This window comes from Lissotriton helveticus, chromosome 12 (genome assembly GCF_964261635.1).
Source record: "Lissotriton helveticus chromosome 12, aLisHel1.1, whole genome shotgun sequence".
Taxonomy (NCBI): domain Eukaryota; kingdom Metazoa; phylum Chordata; class Amphibia; order Caudata; family Salamandridae; genus Lissotriton; species Lissotriton helveticus.
In genome coordinates this window covers 73058231-73080520 of record NC_136073.1, presented here as the reverse complement: position 1 = coordinate 73080520, position 22290 = coordinate 73058231, and the positions used below count along the sequence as shown (strand labels likewise).

The following is a 22290-nucleotide window of genomic DNA, read 5'->3' as shown; positions in this document are numbered from 1 at the left end:
GTACATGGTATCAATTGGATGGATTAACCAATGAATCTTCTCTGCTCAATACGAATAATGGATGTAATAAGTATGAAATGTCGAGCTTCTTTTATTGTTTTTACTGTGTTATCTTTTATGACTTGTAGTCGAAATAACGACTTATTTGACTTGACTTGACTTGTATTTGTAGTGATTCAGCTATGTATATAAAAAATGTGTGTGATGACCTGTCAAAATTGATACCCGAGCTGAAGTGATTCCCTGTTGGAGATCCTTGCCACTTGTTAGATGCTGAAAGCATCTTTACAGTCTTCAGAGTTAATGAGGGATGCTATTGACTGTTTTCTTATGCCCAGGAACTAAAATGCAAATATTTATCATTTTGTGCTTTATGTGGCATCAAAGAAAGAGTCATCCCAACTGTGTCCCTTAGCTGACGGTTCTCAGCCCAAGGGGCTATGACTGCTGAGAGGGCCTTTTCACAGAAGTTTACATGGGAAGGAAAGCGCGAGCGCACATGACCAAAGACTCACTGAAGAAGTATTGTATGGTGTACTACAATAAGATCAATTTGCAAAAATCTCTTTGGACCTCATATACACTATACGTACACTGTCTATATACCATGTTCTTTCAGTGCAGAAAGCAAGCAATGAAAAAAAGCAAAACGTTCCATAAACTCCGGAAAAACACTTTTTCTGTTGTTTTTAGTGGCGTGAAAATGTGTAACCACTGATAACAACTGTTTTTTAAGATATTGAAAACACTGAAAAAACCCCACCAGAATTTACCAAAAATAGAAACTGAAAACAGGACAGCCTATACATATGTAAGGGGGGGAGGTAAGGTAAGTTCAGTAAGGAGGTAAGAAGACAAATGACTGCGAATAGGGAATTAATATTCTTGTTATTGTTGATAATAAACTGGGATTTGTGGGAAAAAAAGGCTAGAATTGTTGAAAATGGTAAATGCGCAAGGCAGACATAGTATCTCCGGCGGCTGAAGCAGAGCAACTGACAAGTTATGAAGGAACGCCGGAGAAAGAGGAAAGTCGCTTTGGAAAGGAGGCACGCAACGCGGGTGTTGCTAATGCCCCTTCCTTTAATTTGAAGCGTACTTTAGAGCCAAGGAAAAGTGAGGCGGACGAAATGGGAGCGGAGATAAGGCAAAAACGCGGAGAATGTCTGTAAAATTACTGCGCGATCGCGTGCTGAGGGGGATAAAGAAAAGCTCATGCTCAGGGTGGGGGACAACCATAAATTGGAAGGCCATAGGGAGGGGGGGGGGTGGAATGGGGAAGCCAGCGCCACCCACGGGGAGAGGGTAAGGGTTTAAACCATGGCGAAAAAAACACAAGGCAATAACGTTAGATAAAGCAGTTATAAATAGCGTTAAAGGATGAAAGAAAATGTTATAGAACCACAAGGAAATTATGTAAATTGGCATGAAAACGATTTAAATTAGCATAATACACAAAATATAAGCCAAAAGTCTAAAATAAAGGAGAAGTAAGTAGTAGTGACTTATCTGCTGGCGAGCCGCTTTTAAAAGAGGCAGATCATCTCCTGGATACATCCTTTGTTCACTGTTGTGTAAACTCTAGAGCTTTATCCTTTATGATGTAGTGCGGCTGCTGTGAGTTGCTATTAAAGGATAATGCATAATGTAGCCTCCGGTCTTGTAATGAAATTGGGTTATCGCCTGCAGATCCCTCCCCATTGCCGTCTGTCCATTTTGGAACCATTACAGGCCCGTATTGACTCCAGTAAAAACATTTACTCCTACTCCATGGTCATCCACACTGGTTCCCACCACCCCAACACCAGTGCCAATGCCACTGATGTCAGAGGATGAGCCAGTACAAATGCCTATGCCGGATCTTGAACTCAACAGATGTTGCAATGTGAAATTACAAAGGCGCAACCTGTTGTTGTGCATCCTGGCGCTAATTGTGTGCTTCTTTCCTGTTGCAGCTAGCAGCAGAGGTTACATTGTATTTTTGGCTTTGATTCTGATCTTAGACCACAGCAGGATGATACCAGGACATTGATGAGGATGATGACAGGGGGGAGGATGACTTGATCCCCCCTCATTACACTGATGATGCCTTTTCCTTTAATTTACAAAACTCCACTGTGCCTGATATCTCCCCTGAAGCAGTGCTTGACTTGCCATATGGGCCATCAACAGAAGAAAGTGCCTCATTTGCAGTGGTGGTTCTTTGTTCAGCCAAAGTACTAGAACTGCAGCTGCCCTCCATTGAGACTAAAACATTTATTTTGATGGAAATTCTATAGTCTGAGGCAGCAGCGTCTGAGCCCTTAATTCCATTTAATTATGCCTTCTAAGATACCTTAATGGGTATTTGTTCGAAACCATATTCTTGCTTGCCTATTGTCATGTGTGCATCCAGTCGGAATCAAAATCAAGCACTTTCTCCTATGTTGGTTATCCTGTACTTACAACAGATAGCCTTGCAAATTGTTCAAAACGTCTACATCATCCTTTCCTTTTCCTCACCTCTTCACCCAAAAATCCTCCTACACCAAATCGGGTTTCAAAAGACCATTTGTCCATCCTGCTGTAGGAGGTAGCAGACTTGGAGAAAGGTGGTGGGGTTGTTACACTAGATATTTCCTCATCCTAATGATATATAGACGCCCAGGCCTAATTGGACCTCCAACCCCAAACGCCTTCCTGTGGAAAGACAAAATAAAAATGCTAGCATTACCCAAATCCTATCTGCTCTGGACCCGGGTAAATGGATAGTATTCTTGGTGTGCAGGATGCACATTTCTCCAGCATTGGATCTTTCTTATATTCACATGCTTGAAACATTCCCCCACCTCCATGACTTCCGGTTCCTTACTGTAGGAATGAGGTCCATAAATATAAAGAGGTTTGCCTGCTACAGAGGTATGTGGTTGATACTCGTAGTCCTGTGAGACATCTTCACCTAAGGTCTCTTCCTCAGACTCAGGGACGCAACATACATCCAACTCTGTAGGACTCTACACTGCATGCCAAAGCAATGTTCTAGTTGCTGACATTTGCCTCTAATGCAGAGTCCACAATCTCGGTGAGTAAACTTTATGTTAGGTCATAGGTGAAAAGAAAATTGGCATTGAAAAATCAGTAGTGAATAGAATCATCAACGAGGTTGCCATTGACTTGGCTGTCATCGATGAGGTAGTAGATATCATTTCTGGGTTTACAGTCTATGGTAAGAGATGGTTTATTAGCATCAGGGTTGTTGTAGAAGGTGGAAGGGGAGGTATCCTTTGGTGGTCATTTAAAAAAATATATATTATTTATAGAGCGCTGCAATCATCCCAGAGGGATATCAAGGCGCTAGAAGCACATGATCTGGTAAAGCTAAAAAAGGGTCGAGCAGATGTTTCTATAGTTTTTGGGGAACAAATGGGTCTTTAGTTTTTTTCGGAATGATAGATGGTTGGAGGTGAGCCGTAGATCCAAAGGCATCTCGTTCCGTTTTTTAGCCGCTAAATATGAGAAGGATCTCCCTCCGGACCTAATTTTCTTAATACGCTTTGTTCTTGCCAACGCTAGATGTAGTGAACTCAGACTCCTGGAGAAAATATATAATTCGATTTTATCCTGGAGTATTTTTGGGCCGCTTTGGTACAGTGCTTTATGGGCATGGCAGAGCAATTTAAATACTGCTCATTGACGCACAGGTAGCCAGTGCAGTGTCTTCATACACATTGATGCAGAGCTCATCCTATTTTGGTTACAGACCAGTTTGGCAGCGGCGTTTTGGAGTATCTGAAGCCTCGTGAACAGGAGCTCGTTCGTGCCTACGAATAATGCATTGCCATAGTCGAGTTGGCTTATCAGCAGGGCCTGTATGACTGATCTCCGGAAGTCCATTGGTATCCACGAAAACAGTCTTGCTAGTAATTTTAGCATCGCAAAACCCTTACCACAAAGGATCCGTACATGGTCCTTCATGGATAAGGTGTCGTCGATAAAGACACCTACGTTTTTTGCACAGTGTTTAGGACTTGGGGCAGTGCCCAGTGTTTGTGGCCACCACGTGGCGTCCCAGAGAAGCTTGGCCCCTCCAAAAAGTAGAATCTCGATTTTCCCGCATTCAGTTTTAGACAGTGCTCATGCATCCATTGGGACATCTCTGTCAGGTAATTATGTAGTTTTTGTTTGGAGACTTCAGGCCTTTCTTCCAGTGCTGCCATCAGTTGCGTATCATCTGCATATGAGCAGATGCCGATTCCCCACTTCCTGCCGATTTTGGCCAGAGATTAAACATAGGCATTTAATAGGGTGGGGCTTAGTAATGCCCCCTATAGGACACCACAGCTGGTGGTGCTGGGTTTAGATTGGAATTGGCCCAGGCGAACTGATTGAGTTCGATTACTTAAGAATGACCTGAGCCATTGCAGAGCGTTGGAGTGAATTCCCTTATCATAGAGAATTTCCAACATTCTGTTGTGTGAAAGCGTGTCGAACGCTGCCGAAAGGTCCAACAGTATCAGCGCAACTGCTCCACCTTGAGCAGTGCATATTCTGATGTTGTCTAGCACGGCCAGCAATGTGGCCTCCGTGCTGTTGGTGGCCCTGAAATCCGTCTGTGATGGATCCAATAAGTTATTGGTTTCCAGGTAGTGTGTCAGTTGCTTATTTACCAATCTCTCCAGGACTTTGGATAGGTAGGGAAGTTGGGAGATTGGACAATAGTTCTCAGGATTGAGAACATCCGATTCAGCTTTTTTTTAGCAATTGATTGTGTCATCTTCATGTTGTTGAAAGAGTGGTCATCATCGATGAGGGCATAGTCATCATTGACCAATATCTTTTCAAGGTCATCCACGAGGCCTGTCCCATAGGTCTCAATGGGGATGTCATTGACAACCGTGTCTTTTTTTCCATTTTCGATAAAGATTTTTGCGATGTCACTGGTGAGGATGGTAGTTCAGTCAAGGTGTCAAGTGAGCTAAATTTTCACACAGGTTTTTGCACAGGCTGTTGTTTGCCCATCCTATAATGTTTTCCTAAGGAAACCGTGTTTTATTTCTGTGACGAGGTGACTGTAGGTGCTCTAGATTGTAAATCTAGCTCTGGAAGCTCCACTTTCCTTTTTTTTGTGTCTTTGTTTCCTTAATGGAATCGGTTGGTAGAGTACTTTTCATTGCGGTGTGTGAGCAGTCTTCGGTGTACAGAGACTCTGTGAGGGAGCTGCGCGTCACTCAGAGTATTGACGTAGTGTGCGCGAGCACAGCGCTGTAAATCTAGACTGCTGTTTCTTTGTGTGACGTTTCTTTGGTAACAGTTGTTTGGATTCTTCAGGCACCCGTAGCAAGTGTGTCCTGATAGAACGCTCGGGCAGACAGGATCGGAATATTTCAGTCAGCGAGGAGAAGTCGTAGGTAGACTGATTTAGATAGGTGCTTTAGGACTAATTTTTTGACTGTTTGATTTTGATGAGGTCTTCTATCGTTCTTATTGTATAATTTAGGTGTTGTGCTTAAGTTAGTTATTTTTTTTCTATTCTTTATTTATTTTTGCGGAGTTTTATATAGCGCTAACTTGACCCGAATCCGAATCGGGTATCAGAGCGCTTTACATAGCGCCAGTTATGTTACACGAGGACACACATTCATTTTTGTTAGGCACGGGGAGATTAAGTGGTTTGCCCAGAATCACAGGAGGTTTAGCGTCATTACCGAGACTCAAACCCAATATAATGGAACAGGCAGAGGGTTCTATGGAGAGTTCTTGAAGAGAAAATAAATAAGGCTATTGAAAAAATAACAACAGAAGTTTCTCTAAGAATGGAGAAGAAATCGAGCTGCTTGCTCATAAATCGACCACTCCAACTGTGGAGCAATTCTGTTTGGCTACTGAGGTTGAAGTAGCTAAAGGATCAGCAAGAAAAGCTTTGCGGAAAAGGAAGCATGTGTCAACCAGTGATGGTTTAGCAAAGAGAAAGAAGTCTGTTTTGGTAGAACACGTTTGTTGGAAGGACAGACATATGGGTGATGCTGAGGGCATCTATGATGGGCAGAATGAGGGCCTGCAAGTTGAAAGTGGTAAAAATTCTATGGGGGATAAACACAAGGTGATAATTTGCAATGAGTCCCCTGGTAGTGCGGAGGTAGAGCTCAGTTGTTCCTCGGAGTTTGACAGCGAGGAAGAGCTCTGCTCAGAAGGGGGTTTTCTTCAAGAAGGAAAGGTGAAAAAAGATGATGGCACTATCTTGGATCCTTTTGGACAGTGTATGTTTCACCATCTTCTAATTAAACACCCTTTATCACGAGAAAGGTCTCCCTCTAAACATGTGGCACAGTATATTGAATAATGGATTAAAAGAGAAATACCTAAGGCGGTCCACATCAGATTAAGATCTGAATGTCCTAGACCCTCTCTTGATAAAAAGGTGGTTGCGACTCCAGAGCTGTATGCAAAGATTATTGCATTTATTGCTAAAGGGGGATGTGACCCAAGGAGGGGCCTGGACAAGAGTTTGAGGTCCTGCCAAGATAGGCTGGATGTTGTGGGACCGTTAACTAAGGTCTTTGATATGGCTGAGGAAGCTCATATGTATAAGAAAAATGTTGATGTGGAAGAACTTTGTCAGTAGATCCAGAGAGCAATATGTCTATTGGGTAATGCCGATATGGCTTTATCAATTGAAAGAAGAAAAGGTATACTGTTGAAAATTGATCCAAAATTGGCAGAGTTTGCAGGGAAAGAAGAAGGGCCTTTGACTAATGGCCTTTTATTTGGTGATGCATTTATAAAGGACCTTTCCAGGTATGTGGGTGCACTGAGTTCCCTACAAAAATCCCAAATAGAGATCAAGAAGGTATTTCAGAAGAGTGTTTTTGGCTTGGCCGGGAGAACGAGGAGTCCGTCTCAGGGCCGGGGTCAGGGCATCGCAAGAGGCTCCTTCTCACAAGGTTTTAGAGGTTTTAAAGGTCAACAAACCTTTCTTGGAGGTGGATTCTTTCACAGTGGAATAGCTCTCGGGGAAGATACCATCGCGGGGAGGGAAGAGGAAGAGGCTCAATCGGTAAATGTCTAGGCCTTTCTGTTATCCCCTTAAAATTGAGTGGCAGACTTGCCCAATTTTATCAAACTTGGTTAGTGATTACAAGGAATCCTTGGGTGTTGGAAGCTGTTCGGAGTTTTCGAATAGAGTTTGTAGGAAGTCCAGTGCAGACTTTTTTGCCAAGGAGGTTGGTTTTTCAAAGAGATCTAGAGAATTTGATAGATTTGGAGATTCAAGACTTTATTTCAAAAGGAGCTGTGGTGAGAAAGTTGGATTGCACAGAAGGTTTTGTGAGCAATATATTTCTGTTGGTGTAAAAAGACAAGGGGATGCGTCCTGTGATAAATTTGAGAGAACTGAACGATTGGGTAATGTATCATCACTTCAAAATGGAGGGGATGCATTTGTTGAAGGATGTGTTGCAGAAAGGGGACTGGATGACTCTATTGGATCTGAAAGATGCTTATCTGACAGCTCCCATTTGGGAGGAACATCAGAAATATTTGAGATTCCAGTGAAAGTAGAGCTTGTGGAAGTTTGTGTGTTTACCATTCGGTTTTTCGTCAGCACTATGGTGTTTTACGAAGGTACTTCGCCCTGTAGCAGCTTATTTGAGACAGAGGGGTGTTCGTCTGATTTTTTTTATCTGGACGACATTTTGATTATGGATCAAAACAAGAAAGACTTGGTTTGCCACACAAATCTTGCAGTGAGACTGTTGGAGTTTTTAGTATTTTTAGAGAACAAAACAAAGTACCAATTTGTGCCAAATCAACAAACACAGTTCTTAGGTTTTGTTATAGACACTGTGGAAGGATTATTGAAGTTACTGAAAGAAAAAATGAAAAGGATATGAAAGGAATTAAGGAATACGCTGAAGTTAGATTGTGTTTGTTTGAGAACGTTAGCCCGTATTGTTGGCCCACACTCTTCAACTATTCAGGCTATTTTTCAGTGACCTTTGCATTATCAGGCCTTACAAAAATTGAAAGCAAGTCACTTGAGGAATAGCTTGAATTACTCACAAAACGTTTGCCTTTCATTGGAAGCAAGACAGGAACTGAATTGGTGGTTGAGGAATATGGATGCATGGAATGGGCGTGCAATTTTTGGAGAAAACGCAGATCTGGTAAAAGACTCGGATGCAAGCTTGGAAGGTTGGGGTTCAAGTTGTGGATTGCTGAGAACTGATGGTCGTTGGACAGAGCAAGAACATAATTTACATATAAATTGTTTGGAGTTATTGACAGGTTCTTTTGCGATAAGATGATTTGCAGAGGAAAGTGTGAAATGTTCGGTAATTCTGAGAATGGACAATGTGTCTGCTGTACGATATGTCAACAGGTTGGGCGTTCGGAAGGCCTACTGGATATAGCAAAAATATATTGGTGGTACTGCTTGGAGAGAGGCCTGTCTGTTCAGGCGGAACATATTCCGGGTATGATAAACTTGGTTGCAGATTGGTTCTCGAGGAATTTCCATTACTCCGGTGCATGGATGTTGGACGGAGGTGTGTTCTGGAAATTGGGTCATTTGTTGGGTCTGTTTCAGGTGGATCTGTTTGCAAACAGACTCAGTTGTCAGGTAGAGAAGGTCTTAAGTTGGCATTCAGACCTGGATGCAGCAGGGATTGATGCTTTTCTGCAAGATTGGAGACACCTTCAAGCGTATGCATTTCCACCTTTTGCATGATAAGCAGAGTGACAGAGATGATTGGCAAATGTAAAGAAACAGTGGTGGTAATAAATTCCTTTTGGACTTCGCAGGCAAGGTACCCGATCATGTGGGAAATGACTGTATATCTTCCAGTATTGCTGCCAGTATTTAAGGGATCCTTCGTGGCCCTCAGGGGGAGGTTCACAGTTTAGTGGAAGCGGGCCAGCTTCAATTAGTGGCTTGGGATCTTTCAGGAGAGTTTTGAAAAAGCCAGGACTTTCTAATGAAGCTTCAAGGTTTATTAAGGTGTCATGGGCACCAGGTTCTAGGAAGGCATATAGATTGGCCTGGGGAAAGTGGAGTTGCTGGTGTGTGGAAAGGAGTTTGGATCCCGTTTCAGCGGATATAGTTAAAGTTTTGATTTTCTTGACCCGACCCTGATCTTGTTTTATTATTTTCACAGCTGGACAAGTCTAAGATGTCACGGATTTCTGTGTGGAGTGTTCTTTTTCTCATGAGTTTTTGGGAAAAAATAGGTTTCTGCATCATGTGAAGGGAATTTATTGGACACGTACATTTACTTCCAGATTCGCAGTTCAATAAAGAAGAAAGTGGACTGGTTGCTGGGGTTTTTTATTCTACTTGAAATGTTTTGAATTTTCTAAGTTCTTAAGTCTAGAAGCTTTAAAATATGCTGCTGAGTGTTGGCACTAATTGAAATATTAGCCTCTGTGTCTTTAATAAAATCCAGATTTTCAGACAATCAAGGCTGTGGAAAATATACACTGTCCACCAGAAAGAGGGTTTCCGAAGGTAAGTAACTTGTTCGTTAGGAACAGAGGGGCCCATTACAATGGCGGGTGGACAAAGTCTGCCCGCCACCGTAACGGTAAACGGGACCGACTGCCAGAGGTGTGGCGGTCCCGTTGTGCCTATTAGGATAACATCCTGCATATTTAACATTGTGGCAAGCGGTGCTATAAGCAGCACCTGACACAATGTTAAAAAGGCATGTTGTACATTGGCATGCACATAGTGACAGGCACCGCGCGGTTCCAGCCACCTTGCGCATGCCAATGAAGGGGGTACCATGGGTACCCCCATGTGTACCCCCCACACTCCAACACCCAGGGGCCCGCAACGGGCCCCCCAAACCAAAGACTGTATGCCTTTCCATGGTGGAGTCTCTGCCATGGAAAGGCATTCTACCTCACCCATCATAATATGGATGTCCGGCAGGCAATCTTGACGATTGCCTGTGGGCAGAAAAGCTGCGTACTGACTTTCCGTCCGCAGCGGTACCCCCCTCCATGCTAATGTGGCGGGGGTAAATGGCCGTCCAGCGGTGAGATTTGGCGGGCGGATCATCCGCCCGCCATGATAATAGGCCCCTTAGTGTTCAAAGTTGCTCTATCCAGATGATGGAGGAAACCCAAAATGTATAGCTTCATTTGTAATTCTCATGCTGTGGAGATTTTTTTACATCTCTGTAATCTTTTTTCTTCCCTTTTTGTCCTTTTATGTGACACAGTTAAAGGAACAAATTGAGAAGGATCTGAGGCAGGTGGGTCTGCAAGTGACACCATTTACCGTCACCAAGGTGCTCCAGCTCTATGAGACCAAGAACTCTCGCCACTCAACAATGATCGTGGGAAAGACAGGCAGTGGAAAAACAGTCACCTGGCGTACTTTACAAGCAGTATTGACATCCCTGCATAAGGGAGGTGACACTAGCTACAATATTGTCAGGGTAAGTTGATGTCTCCTAGTACTCATTGTTAATCGATTGTGTGCCCCCCAAGACTCAGGAGGATCCTATTAGTCTAGCACACACCCAATAAAAACATGCACAGCATGTTTAACACTATATTATGTTTTCTTATTTTGTAATTTACAAACGTACTTCACTTCCATTTAGATAATCGTACATAGAAAATAAACCCATTGTAAAAATAAAACTGTAAAATTAGATGCCTGCATTGAAGAATGCAGTGTTAGACAGTTGGGGCCCTGACTCTCTTTTGAGATTTCTCTGAGGAGATAGTTTTTGTGAATTCCTCATTTTATGTGATTTGTAATTGGGGGTGCATTTACACACTTTGGGGTCGATTCACAAAGTGCCTCCGCACTCGTGGCAGAGCTCTACACTCGTGGCAGGACCTCTGCAATGGGTAACTGTAGTACAGAGGTCCCTCCACGACTGTGGACCTCCACCATGAGTGTAGGTCCCTTTGTGAAACAGGCCCTTTGTTTCATGCCAGTATGGAAGAATTTGCCCAGCAGGTGGGGCAGTGGCAGCAAGACACTAGGGGCTTGTTTCGAAAGGGTCTCCATGCTCATGGCAGGGGCCCCAAAGTCATGGGAGAGACTCCACACTGGGAGTGGAATCTGCAATGAAAATTCTCATTGAGCAGATTCCGCCCAAGTGCTGAGATTCCCCCTGAGTGCAGAGGCCTTTTGTGAATCTTGAATCTTGAGATGTGAACATCTCTGAGTGTCAGCCTACCAGCTTATGCTCCATTCCATTTATGCTGTAGGGCCCTGGCACCATCATATTTATTAATGTCTTCATGGCAGTTCTATCTTTATAATTGTGTTATTTTGTTGGATAAAATATCCATAGATTGTTTTTTTTAAATGGAACCTAGTGGATGGCTCCATTTAGATTATTTCTGTTTTATGCTTGTTGTAGTTATGTGTATCATCAGCCTATACCTTTACCTCTGATTACTGATTTTTCATGTCTCATTATGTCTACAAGGAGTACCCACTGAACCCAAAGGCTGTCTCTTTAGGAGAGCTGTATGGAGAATATGAACTGACCACCAACGAATGGACAGATGGCATTCTGTCCAGTCTGATGCGAATTGCCTGTGCAGGTACCATGCAAACTTCTTCCTTGGTTACAGAGTCCCATTTGATTTAGATCTCATGTGTTTGTTATGTTGTTACTGTGAGAAGTTGGCCTGATATGCAGTGCTCACTATTCTAGTGAACACTATGTATCAGTCCAAACAACCCTTATTGATGTTTGGTTGTAAGTCAACCTGATAGACCAGCTATCCTAGTAGCATGGACACGTGCAGTCTTTAGGCTAAACTCTAGAGGGCGTGTTAAGCCAGCTGTTTTACCATCACATATACCTCTTGAACACCAAGTGAAAGGACACCACACAAGTTGTTATGAAAAATAAAGTATATTTATTTATAACAAGACTACCCTGGCTCTTTATGAGACAGGGAGCTAAGCACACAACAAAACTCTTAAAGAAATACTTAAAGTCGCACAATTTACACAAATACCCGAGGAGCATGAAAAACCATATACTATACAAGTGGAATGCGAAATACTAGCAGGTAAGTAACTATTCTCATAGGCTTTAGAATCGTTAGGACTGGACTACTGAACCTTTAGATTACAAGCAGGAGGCCTAGGGACGTCGTGTGCAGAGTGGGAACTCTCACGCGTAAGGCGGGAAAAAGTCTATGGAGGCTAGTAAAAGCAAAGTTAGTGTTTTCGGGCGAACCCGACTAGGTAGGTCAAAAACGAAAGTGGATCTAGACACTTAGAGAGTTGGTCTACACTGGAGCACCGGAGTACTCGGTTTACCTAGCCCAGGGGCTGCGGCTGCATAGGGTTCAAATGTCGTCGGGTCTCTTCGTTGATGAACCAGGAGCCTGAAGAAAGAAGTTGCTGGCAGGCGACCAGTGAAGAAGTTCTTGGGGATCCAAGCCTGGATCGGAGGAGAGGAAGACCTGTAAGCAGAGGGGACCAAGTTCTGAATCACTAGCCAGTGATTTAGGTGGGCACCAGAGTGGCACCGGACGAAGTCACCTCAACCAGGTGAGTGGGCGCTGCTGGGCTCTGCAGTCTCTCGGACCAGGAGGCGTTGTCGGCGACCAGGATGGAGGTGCGAGCTGTCCCACGAAGATATCTGCTGTCGACGTCGCTGGACCCAGGATTGGGGCAACAAGTCTTGGCAAATGCAAGCCCACGCAGTGGACTCAAAATGGCGTCTGGAGTGGACCAGGAGGGTTCAGGGTGCTCCTCTGTTGGAGGGGAGCAAGGGCCAGTCTGGAGCAACCAGACCAGCGGTGTTTGTCGTTGAAATTCGTCGTCAGAGGGCCACTAGCCAATGGGCAAGCGACCTGGACAACGCGGTGAGCAGCAAAGAGCAGAAGGGCCCCACGCAGATCTCGTGGATGCAGGGGAGCTGAACTTCGGTGCTGGAGCTGCTCAGGGTTGGGGCTTCTCTTACCCCAAAGCACTCGGTCGAGGGTCACTCGGGAGTCGTGCTGGTCAAGCGTCGTGCAGTCTTGGAAGATGGCCGGTCCCTCGAGGTCTCGTCACACCCACGAATCACAGCTGGGCTGATGATGCAGGTAGAGGTCAGAGGTGCCAGGGAAGCCGGTTCTCGTCGAGCTGGGCAGTCTTGATCCGGTGAGGGGACTTACAGCAGACCGCGATGCTTGGTTGGTGCCTGCTGCTGCAGGGTGACTACTCCTTAGTCACAAGGGAGAAATCTTAGGAAGAAGTCTTGAGTTCCTTTCGTGGAAAGTAGTTTCAGGATTCAAAGATGATCTAATTTGGAAGGGGACCTGCTCCTACCTTTATCCTGCAAAAGGGGGCTGGCACGCGACTAAGTCCTGCCCTATGGGTGGGACTAGGAGGGGGGTGGTTACACCCCTCTCCTTTGGCGGGCTTTCCCCAGATCAGGGGCTGGAGTGCCCCTGGAACTGGTTCAAGCCGGCCTATGCATAGTGAGCATCGGGGTGCCACTTGCAGTCACCTTCCTCTAAAGCCCTGCCTACCTAGGATACACAAAATCCTGTCTGGGACGGTGGTGGCACCGCCCCTGGCAGGAAACCCTTTGTCCTTGCCTCCTGTGCTGGGAGGACTCCCAGCAGCAGGAGGGCAGACTTGTGTCTCGGTGGCAGCATCCATCTTGTGGAGCTGAGGCTATGTCTGACTTTAACCTGGGTTACAGGTTACATACATGTCGTGTCCCTCTAGAAGGGTGGAATGCTAACCCCGTCGCCAGAATTGGCGAGGGGTTAGTATTCCAATTCGTATGACACCTTACTCGACATGTTTTGATAAAGCGATACCAGAGTTGGCATATAACCGCGAGGATTATAATGCACTTAAGAGTATATGGTATGCGTTATCATGGAACAGCTATTAGGACTTGGTTCCGCAAGCTGCAAACGGGCTCAGCTCATGCCAGAGCACCATTTCACATTATTCCAAGCACTCTGCCTTCAGGATTGTTAAGGCCTGCCATAGGAGTGACTGATAGGAATATATGTGTCCATTTTAGGGTTAGATATAGGAATACTATATCTAAAGCAAAGGGTGATTACACCACCTTGCCCCAGCTGTCAAGCAGCCAGTTGTGTCTGATTTAGTTAGTCAACTCAGGGGTGGCATAATACATGCTGCAGCCCCTGGGAGACTTCTGGGTGCACCTCAGCCCTGGGTACAGGGACTTGGAGAGGGCCCAGTGCCAATTCAGTACCTGGGTACAATTTGGAGTAGAGAGAACAGCTAGGCTGTGGGTCTGATTAGCAGGCCCACAGCCAGGGAAAGTCGTAAACCAGTGAAGCAAAAAGCAAAAATCTGGGTGATCATAGGATTGCAGACCCTACTCTCCTACATGACCCCCCCCCCAAACTTTGGGACAATAAGCTAACCTTGACCAGGTGAGTCTTCTTGCTCTAAGTGGAAATACCTGGAGAGCCCTTCAGCATTGCCATGATCAGTACCAGGTCTATGCTCCACTGTAAAATCCATCCCCTGTAGGGAAATGGACCACCTAAGTAGTTTGGGGTTTTCACCCTTCATCTGATTTAGCCATAAGAGGGGCTTGTGGTCGGTCTGAATCTTAAAGTGAGTGCCAAACAAGTATGACCTCAACTTTTTCAGGGCCCACACCACAGCAAAGGCCTCCCTCTCAATAGCTGACCAATTTTTCTCTCTGGGGGTCAGCCTTCTGCTAATAAAAGCAATGGGCTGGTCGTTACCATCAAACTTCAGCTGAGATAGAACAGCTCCCACACCCAACTCAGAAGCATCTGTTTGGACAATGAAGGTCTTGGAGTAATCTGGACTCTTTAGGATAGGTGCTGTGCACATGGCCTGCTTTAGGTCATTGAATGCTTTCTGACAGCTTGCTGTCCACTGAACTTTCTTTGGCATCTTTTTACTTGTCAGGTCATTAAGTGGAGTCACAATGGACCCATAATTCTTGACAAATTCCCTATAGTACCCAGTCAGGCCCAAGAAAGCTCGAACCTGAGTCTGGGTGGTTGGAGGAGCCCAGTCCTTGATGGTCTGTATCTTGCTCTCCAAGGGTTAAACCTGGCCTCCACCTACAAGGTGGCCCAGGTATACAACCTGTGTCTGCCCTATCTGGCACTTAGTGGCCTTGATAGTGAGACCTGCCTTTTGCAGTGCCTCTAACACTTTCCTCAGGTGGACCAGGTGATCCTCCCAGGTGGAACTAAAGACAGCTATATCATCAAGATATGCTGCACAGAAGTCATCCAACCCAGTGAGAACTTGATTCACCAACCTTTGGAAGGTGGCAGGTGCATTTTTCAAACCAAAGGGCATTACCACAAATTGATAATGCCCACCAGGGGTAGAAAATGCTGTCTTGGGCTTGGCTTCCTCAGCTAACCTGATTTGCCAATACCCAGCTGTCAGGTCAAATGTACTTAAGTAGTTGGCAGAAGCCAATCTATCTATAAGTTCATCTGCTCTTGGTATTGGGTGGGCATCAGTCTTATTGACTGCATTGAGGCCTCTGTAGTCTACGCAAAACCTCATCTCTTTCTTACCACCCTGGGTGTGAGGCTTTGGCACTAGAACTACTGGGCTAGCCCAAGGGCTATCTGAGGGCTCAATGACTCCCAGCTCCAACATTTTCTGCACTTCTGTCTTGATGCAGTCTCTGACATGATCAGGCTGTCGGTAGATTTTACTCTTGAAAGGCAGACTGTCTCCAGTGTCAACTTCATGGGTACACCAATCAGTTTGACTGGGGGTCAGAGAGAACATATGTCTAAAGGATTGCAGAACTTGTCTACAATCCTGTTGCTGATGTTCAGAGAGGCTGCCACAAAAGACAACACCATCTACTGATCCATCATCAGGATTCTGAGTGAGCAGGTCTGGGAGAGGGTCACTCTCTTCCTCCTGTCCCTCATCTGTGGCCATGAGCAAGCTCATGTCCTTCCTGTCGACATATGCCTTGAGCCTGTTCACATGGAGCACCCTGAGGGGGCTCCTGGGAGTTCCAAGGTCCACCAGGTAGGTGACCTCTCCCTTTTGCTCAATGATGGTGTGGGGCCCAGACCATTTGTCTTTGAGTGCTGCTGGGGCCACTGGCTCCAGCACCCACACCTTCTGTCCAGGCTTGTACACAGTCAGGACAGCCTTCTGGTCATGCCAAGCTTTTTGGAGTTCTTGGCTGGCCTCAAGGTTTTTAGATGCCTTCTCCATGTATTCAGTAAGTATTGGGGTTGAACCCATATAGTCAGTGGGACCTGGGTATTTATTCGGTATAGGAAAAAGGGGTCCCAGACAAAACACAACAAATTCCACAATTCAAGGTATAATACGTGGGATTATTTCACAAAAGGTCGAGTCAAGGTGCAAAGTGTTTTAATTTTCACAGCACCTGTGCTAAACATTCATTAGCTCATTACTCATAACATGAATAAACACATATTAAACACAATTTCAATAAGCCCAAAGAAGGGGAGAGGGAGAGGGAAGTGCAAGGGGGAAAAAATTTAACATTTCTTGCTAGTTAGACATCACTGTTTCAAAAAAACATATTTACAATTACGTGTGACCATTTTTTGAAAATCACAAGAAAGAATACACAGATCCCCAAGCGTGGGGTCTACACCAGTGTGTAAGAAAACAACATCATGTTTTGTTTTGTTTTTGTGTCTTGTTGATACAGAATCTCCTATTTGGCTGTATACATTAAACCATTCCGTGGGAGTTCAAAACAGTAGAGAAGTCTACGTTTCGACCCTAGATTGTAGGACAGTGTATCCTTACTAGGCGGGTCTTCGTCAGGACGTGAGGGAAGGGAAGGAGTGTAGGGCTGTTCCTAAAGGTGAAAATAGAAAAGACTTTAAAAAAGGTCTCCGAAGGGAGTCCCTATATGATACATCAAAAGCGACAAAATTAAAGACAAAATAATCCTCAGAGAGTTCGTGGTTGACAAGGAGGTATGAAAAACGTGTTACCTGCTCAGGAGTCATATAAATTCCTGTTAACACATAGTTCTGGCCAAAGCCGGGCGGAGTGGTGGATCGTTAAAAAATCAGCGGTATCTGGGGGCCAAATAATGAAAGGGGACCATCATTAAATGTGCTAATCACCCACGGTTGTCTGAAAACATTACAAATATTAGAAGAACACTAGGCCGTTAGTCCTACCTCTAAAGCGTTGCTGTGTAGGATCAAGGTGCGTGTATCAATATAATGAAGTTAGGTCCATACAAATCATGGTTCAGCAGTGGATCTGTGAGGTATGGAGGAGCCAAATTAGTATACACGTCTTAAGAAAATTTATATCCATTGCTCAGTTGCCTGTCCCACAGGCGTCTAAGCACAAAAGGCAATTAGGACACTTAATTAACAACTCACCCGCGATAACATGGTAACGCTGAAATGCGAGTCAGCGTCTATTCTGTTCAGGGTCCATTTTTAAGTCTAAGGGCCAAACAAAATTGGGAGTGGCATTCAGTAAATATGCGCCAGAATATGGACGTTTGTACATCAAAATATATATTAGCCTGAAATCGTACCTCTGAATTAGAGGGAACCTTGCAGCAAATAATCAATTGCGGTCGGAGGATAATTCTTAAAGGGCGGCAGTGTGCTCGAGTCCAAGGTCCACCATTAAATCTGTGGAATTAAAATGAGCGGACTTAGTAAAGGCGTTTCACTAACACGTGGGTTTAAAGGCGCTGCAAAAATCGGGACAGACAGATAGCGCAACTGGACTCACCCGAAGTGTTTGTCTCCATGCGCGCGTGTATGCAGCAGCGTCTCATCTCAGGCAAGGAGAATCAGGAAGTGCTGCCTAGGATACGGAGGCCAATTTGTAACCTCGCATGCGGCGAGACTGGTGTTACCGGGGTAACCCAGGACGCCGGTCACCGACACGGCGAGCGTCCATGGAGTTAGAGGGGAACTAAGGGCTTAACGGCTTAACGGAGACTTTCGTGGTGGATGTAATTAAAATAACGTTGGCAACCTTTCATGGGCTAAAACTGAGCAATGGATATAAATTTTCTTAAGACGTGTATACTAATTTGGCTCCTCCATACCTCACAGATCCACTGCTGAACCATGATTTGTATGGACCTAACTTCATTATATTGATACACGCACCTTGATCCTACACAGCAACGCTTTAGAGGTAGGACTAACGGCCTAGTGTTCTTCTAATATTTGTAATGTTTTCAGACAACCGTGGGTGATTAGCACATTTAATGATGGTCCCCTTTCATTATTTGGCCCCCAGATACCGCTGATTTTTTAACGATCCACCACTCCGCCCGGCTTTGGCCAGAACTATGTGTTAACAGGAATTTATATGACTCCTGAGCAGGTAACACGTTTTTCATACCTCCTTGTCAACCACGAACTCTCTGAGGATTATTTTGTCTTTAATTTTGTCGCTTTTGATGTATCATATAGGGACTCCCTTCGGAGACCTTTTTTAAAGTCTTTTCTATTTTCACCTTTAGGAACAGCCCTACACTCCTTCCCTTCCCTCACGTCCTGACGAAGACCCGCCTAGTAAGGATACACTGTCCTACAATCTAGGGTCGAAACGTAGACTTCTCTACTGTTTTGAACTCCCACGGAATGGTTTAATGTATACAGCCAAATAGGAGATTCTGTATCAACAAGACACAAAAACAAAACAAAACATGATGTTGTTTTCTTACACACTGGTGTAGACCCCACGCTTGGGGATCTGTGTATTCTTTCTTGTGATTTTCAAAAAATGGTCACACGTAATTGTAAATATGTTTTTTTGAAACAGTGATGTCTAACTAGCAAGAAATGTTAAATTTTTTTCCCCCTTGCACTTCCCTCTCCCTCTCCCCTTCTTTGGGCTTATTGAAATTGTGTTTAATATGTGTTTATTCATGTTATGAGTAATGAGCTAATGAATGTTTAGCACAGGTGCTGTGAAAATTAAAACACTTTGCACCTTGACTCGACCTTTTGTGAAATAATCCCACGTATTATACCTTGAATTGTGGAATTTGTTGTGTTTTGTCTGGGACCCCTTTTTCATTCTCCATGTATTCAGCCATCCTGGAGCGGAGACCAAGTACATAGTCCACTATGTTGGTTGCAGGCTTTTTGAGAGGTCTCTCCCATCCTTCCTTCACCAAACACAGGGGTCCTCTTACAGGATGCCCATACAGAAGTTCAAAAGGGCTGTAGCCAACCCCCTTCTGTTGGACCTCTCTGTAAGCAAACAAGAGGCAGGGTATCAGGACATCCCATCTACGCCTGAGCTTTTCAGGTAGTCCATGAATCATCCCTTTGAGGGTCCTGTTGAATCTTTCAACAAGCCCATTGCACTGTGGATGATAGGGTGTGGTGAACTTGTAGTTGACACCACATTCCTTCCACATTGCAGTCAGATATCCTGACATGAAGTTTGCACCTCTGTCAGAAACAACCTCCTTAGGGAAGCCCACTCTGGAGAACACTCCAACTAGGGCTCTTGACACTACAGGTGCTGTAGTGGTCCTAAGTGGAATAGCTTCAGGATACCTGGTGGCATGGTCCACCACCACCAGTATAAACTTGTGCCCTGATGCTGTCTGGGGTTCCATTGGACCAACAATGTCAATCCCCACTCTTTCAAAGGGAACCCCCACCACAGGTAGTGGTATGAGGGGGGCCTTTGTTGTGCCACCTGACTTACCACTGGCTTGGCAAGTGACACAGGAGCGACAAAACTCATTGGTATTCTCATTCATGTGAGGCCAGTGAAAGTGTGAGACAAGCCTGTCCCAAGTCTTTGTCTGACCTAAGTGACCTGCAAGGGGAATCTCATGGGCCAAGGTGAGAAGGAACCCCCTCTGAGACAAGGGGATGACCAGCCTCCTGGTTGCACCAGGCTTGGGGTCTCTTGACTCAGAGTACAGGAGTCCATCTTCCCAGTATACCCTGTGTGCACCGGTCGCGTTTCCTGCAGCCTCAGCAGCAGCCTGCTGTCTGAGGGGTTCAAGGGAAGGGCAGTCTAACTGTGCCTTCCCCAGGTCTTCTCTGGAGGGTCCCCCTGAGCCCAGAAACTCAACTTGATCAAGTTCAAGCTCTTTAGGCTCAGTTTCCCTCAGCTCTCTCAGATCAGCCTCCTCAGAGACTTGATCCTCAACCTGGGGCAAGGGGGAAGGCAAGGCCTTAACCCTACTGCTCTTCTTCTTGGAAGGTGTCTGGTCCATTGTTCCAGGATCCAGCACCTGTTCAGTGGGGCATCTTCTGGCCTGTGACCTAGTCACAGCAAGCACATGTGCTGGCAAGCCTAACATTTCCATGTGAGTCCTCTGCTCCACTTCTGACCATAGTGATGACTCCAAATCATTGCCCAACAAACAATCCACTGGGAGGTCTGAACTGACCACAACTTTCTTTTGGCCACTTACCCCTCCCCAGGAGAAAGCAACAATCGCCATACTATGACTGGTAGTGACGTTGCTGGCATTGGTCACCAGGAAATCTGTACCTGGCATGATCTGTCCAGGGTCCACAAAGTTAGGTGTCACCATGGTGACACTGGCACAAGTGTCCCTATAGGCCTGAGCCATTTTGCCATTTATCAAAGGTGTCTGCCTGTATTTGCCCAAAGTATTGGGGCTGACATCAGGGGACATATCCATATCCCCTGTACAGACAAGGACAGCCTGAGTGAGTGTGCCAACTAAGTTGTCAGACTCCTCAGTTCCCAAGGTTAACCCAACTAGTCCCTTGGGAGGTGCACTACCACTACTGACTGTACTAGGGGGTGCAGTTGCCTTAGGGGCTGTAGTGGTAGGAGTTTGCCCTCCTCTTTTGGTGCACTCACTAAACCAGTGAGACTTACTTTTACAGTACTGGCACCACCTTTTTGACTGGCCTTCTTGAGTCTTCTTTTTCTGCTGTGAAGCCTGACCCCCACCCTCTTTGGTTTGTTGGGGACCTGTTGAAGACTTCTGGTCATTTTGTTCACTCTTGTTACTACCCTTCTGGTCTGCTTTCTTCTGACCACCCTGGTTCTGAGTCTGGTTCTGCTTGACCCTTGTTCTGACCCATCTGTCTGCCTTCTTTCCCAATTCTTGGGGAGAGGTCAGATCTGAGTCCACAAGGTGCTGATGCAACAACTGGTTCTGACAGTTATTTAAAATCTGCTCTCTCATGATCAGATTGTACAACCCTGTATAATCAGTAACCTTACTGCCCAGCAACCAGCCTTCCAAAGCCTTAGTGGCACAATCCACAAAGTCAGACCAATCCTGAGACTGAATTTTCTGGGTATCCCTGAACAGCAACCTGTACTGCTCAGTGGTTAAGCCAAACCCATCAACCAGTGTACTTCTCAGGACTTGGTAATTGTTAGCATCCTCTACTCTAGTAGTGAGGAGCTTATCTCTACCTTTGCCTTCAAAGGAGAGCCACAGTATAGCTGCCCACTGACTTTGGGGGATGCACTGGACAGTGCAGGCCCTCTCCAAAGCAGCCATCCACTTTTGGATGTCATCCCCTTGCTTAAAGGGGGGCACTATCTTACTCAGGTGTTTAGTATCTAAACTCCTTTCTTTATCTCTTGGGAGATTGCTGCCACCAGTGGGGACTACCCCACTCATCTGCTGCTCTCTAGCAAAGGCAAGCTTCTCTTTGGCTAGGGCAAGTTCTTCCCTTTCAATCCTCAGATTAGCCTGTCTCATCCTTGCTTCATGCTCTATTCTCTGAGGGGAAGTCAATCTCCTCTGGGGAGAATTCCTTCTCCTCTGAGAAGAGGCATTAGAGTGCACAGATCTATTGGAGTCCCTAGAATGAGATCTATCTCTTCTAACTCCAAGGTTAGGCCTTATTAGGGTCAGCACTGGGGGTCCCCCAGCTCCTTCCCTAAGTAGGTCTAAGTTGGCCCTAGTAAGTCTGCTGACTAATCAGACCTCTTGTCTGCCTCATCCCCAGAGAGTTCCTCTTGTTCCTCCTCCTCAACTCTGTCTTCAGTGTCAAGGAGGTCTGGATCACCACTGGTACCCTCTAAGGCTGGCATATTCCCATCTATATGAGAGACTTTCCTAGCATCATATGTCTCTAAGAGACCTATCAGAAAGGGAATGGTGGGGTTAGACCCCTGTTTCAGTTTCCTGGAGGTACACACTTGTCTCATCTCCTGGAAACTGAGAGCTGCATATCTTGATTTGACCTGTGGAGGGTCACTAGCCACAAGGGGAGTCTCAGTAGACTCTCCCTGGGTAGACATGCTTTTCTAGTGAGGTGTAAGTGGTGCACTTACCTACACTATTTGTTTACCTACTGATCCCTTGCTAGAGTTGTAGTATAGGGTGTGCTAGGCCCTAG

At 45.4% G+C, this 22290-nt stretch overlaps 1 protein-coding gene across 2 annotated transcripts in view; it reads left to right on the top strand.

Annotated features, from left to right (window-relative positions):
* DNAH2 (dynein axonemal heavy chain 2) overlaps positions 1-22290 on the top strand; it is a 3497426-nt gene that overhangs the window by 1523696 nt on the left and 1951440 nt on the right. For both annotated transcript variants that reach the window (XM_078670326.1, XM_078670327.1), the window contains 2 exons: positions 10200-10418; positions 11430-11547. In XM_078670326.1, coding sequence (XP_078526452.1) covers positions 10200-10418; positions 11430-11547 — 337 coding nt within the window. The remainder of the gene's footprint in view (positions 1-10199; positions 10419-11429; positions 11548-22290) is intronic.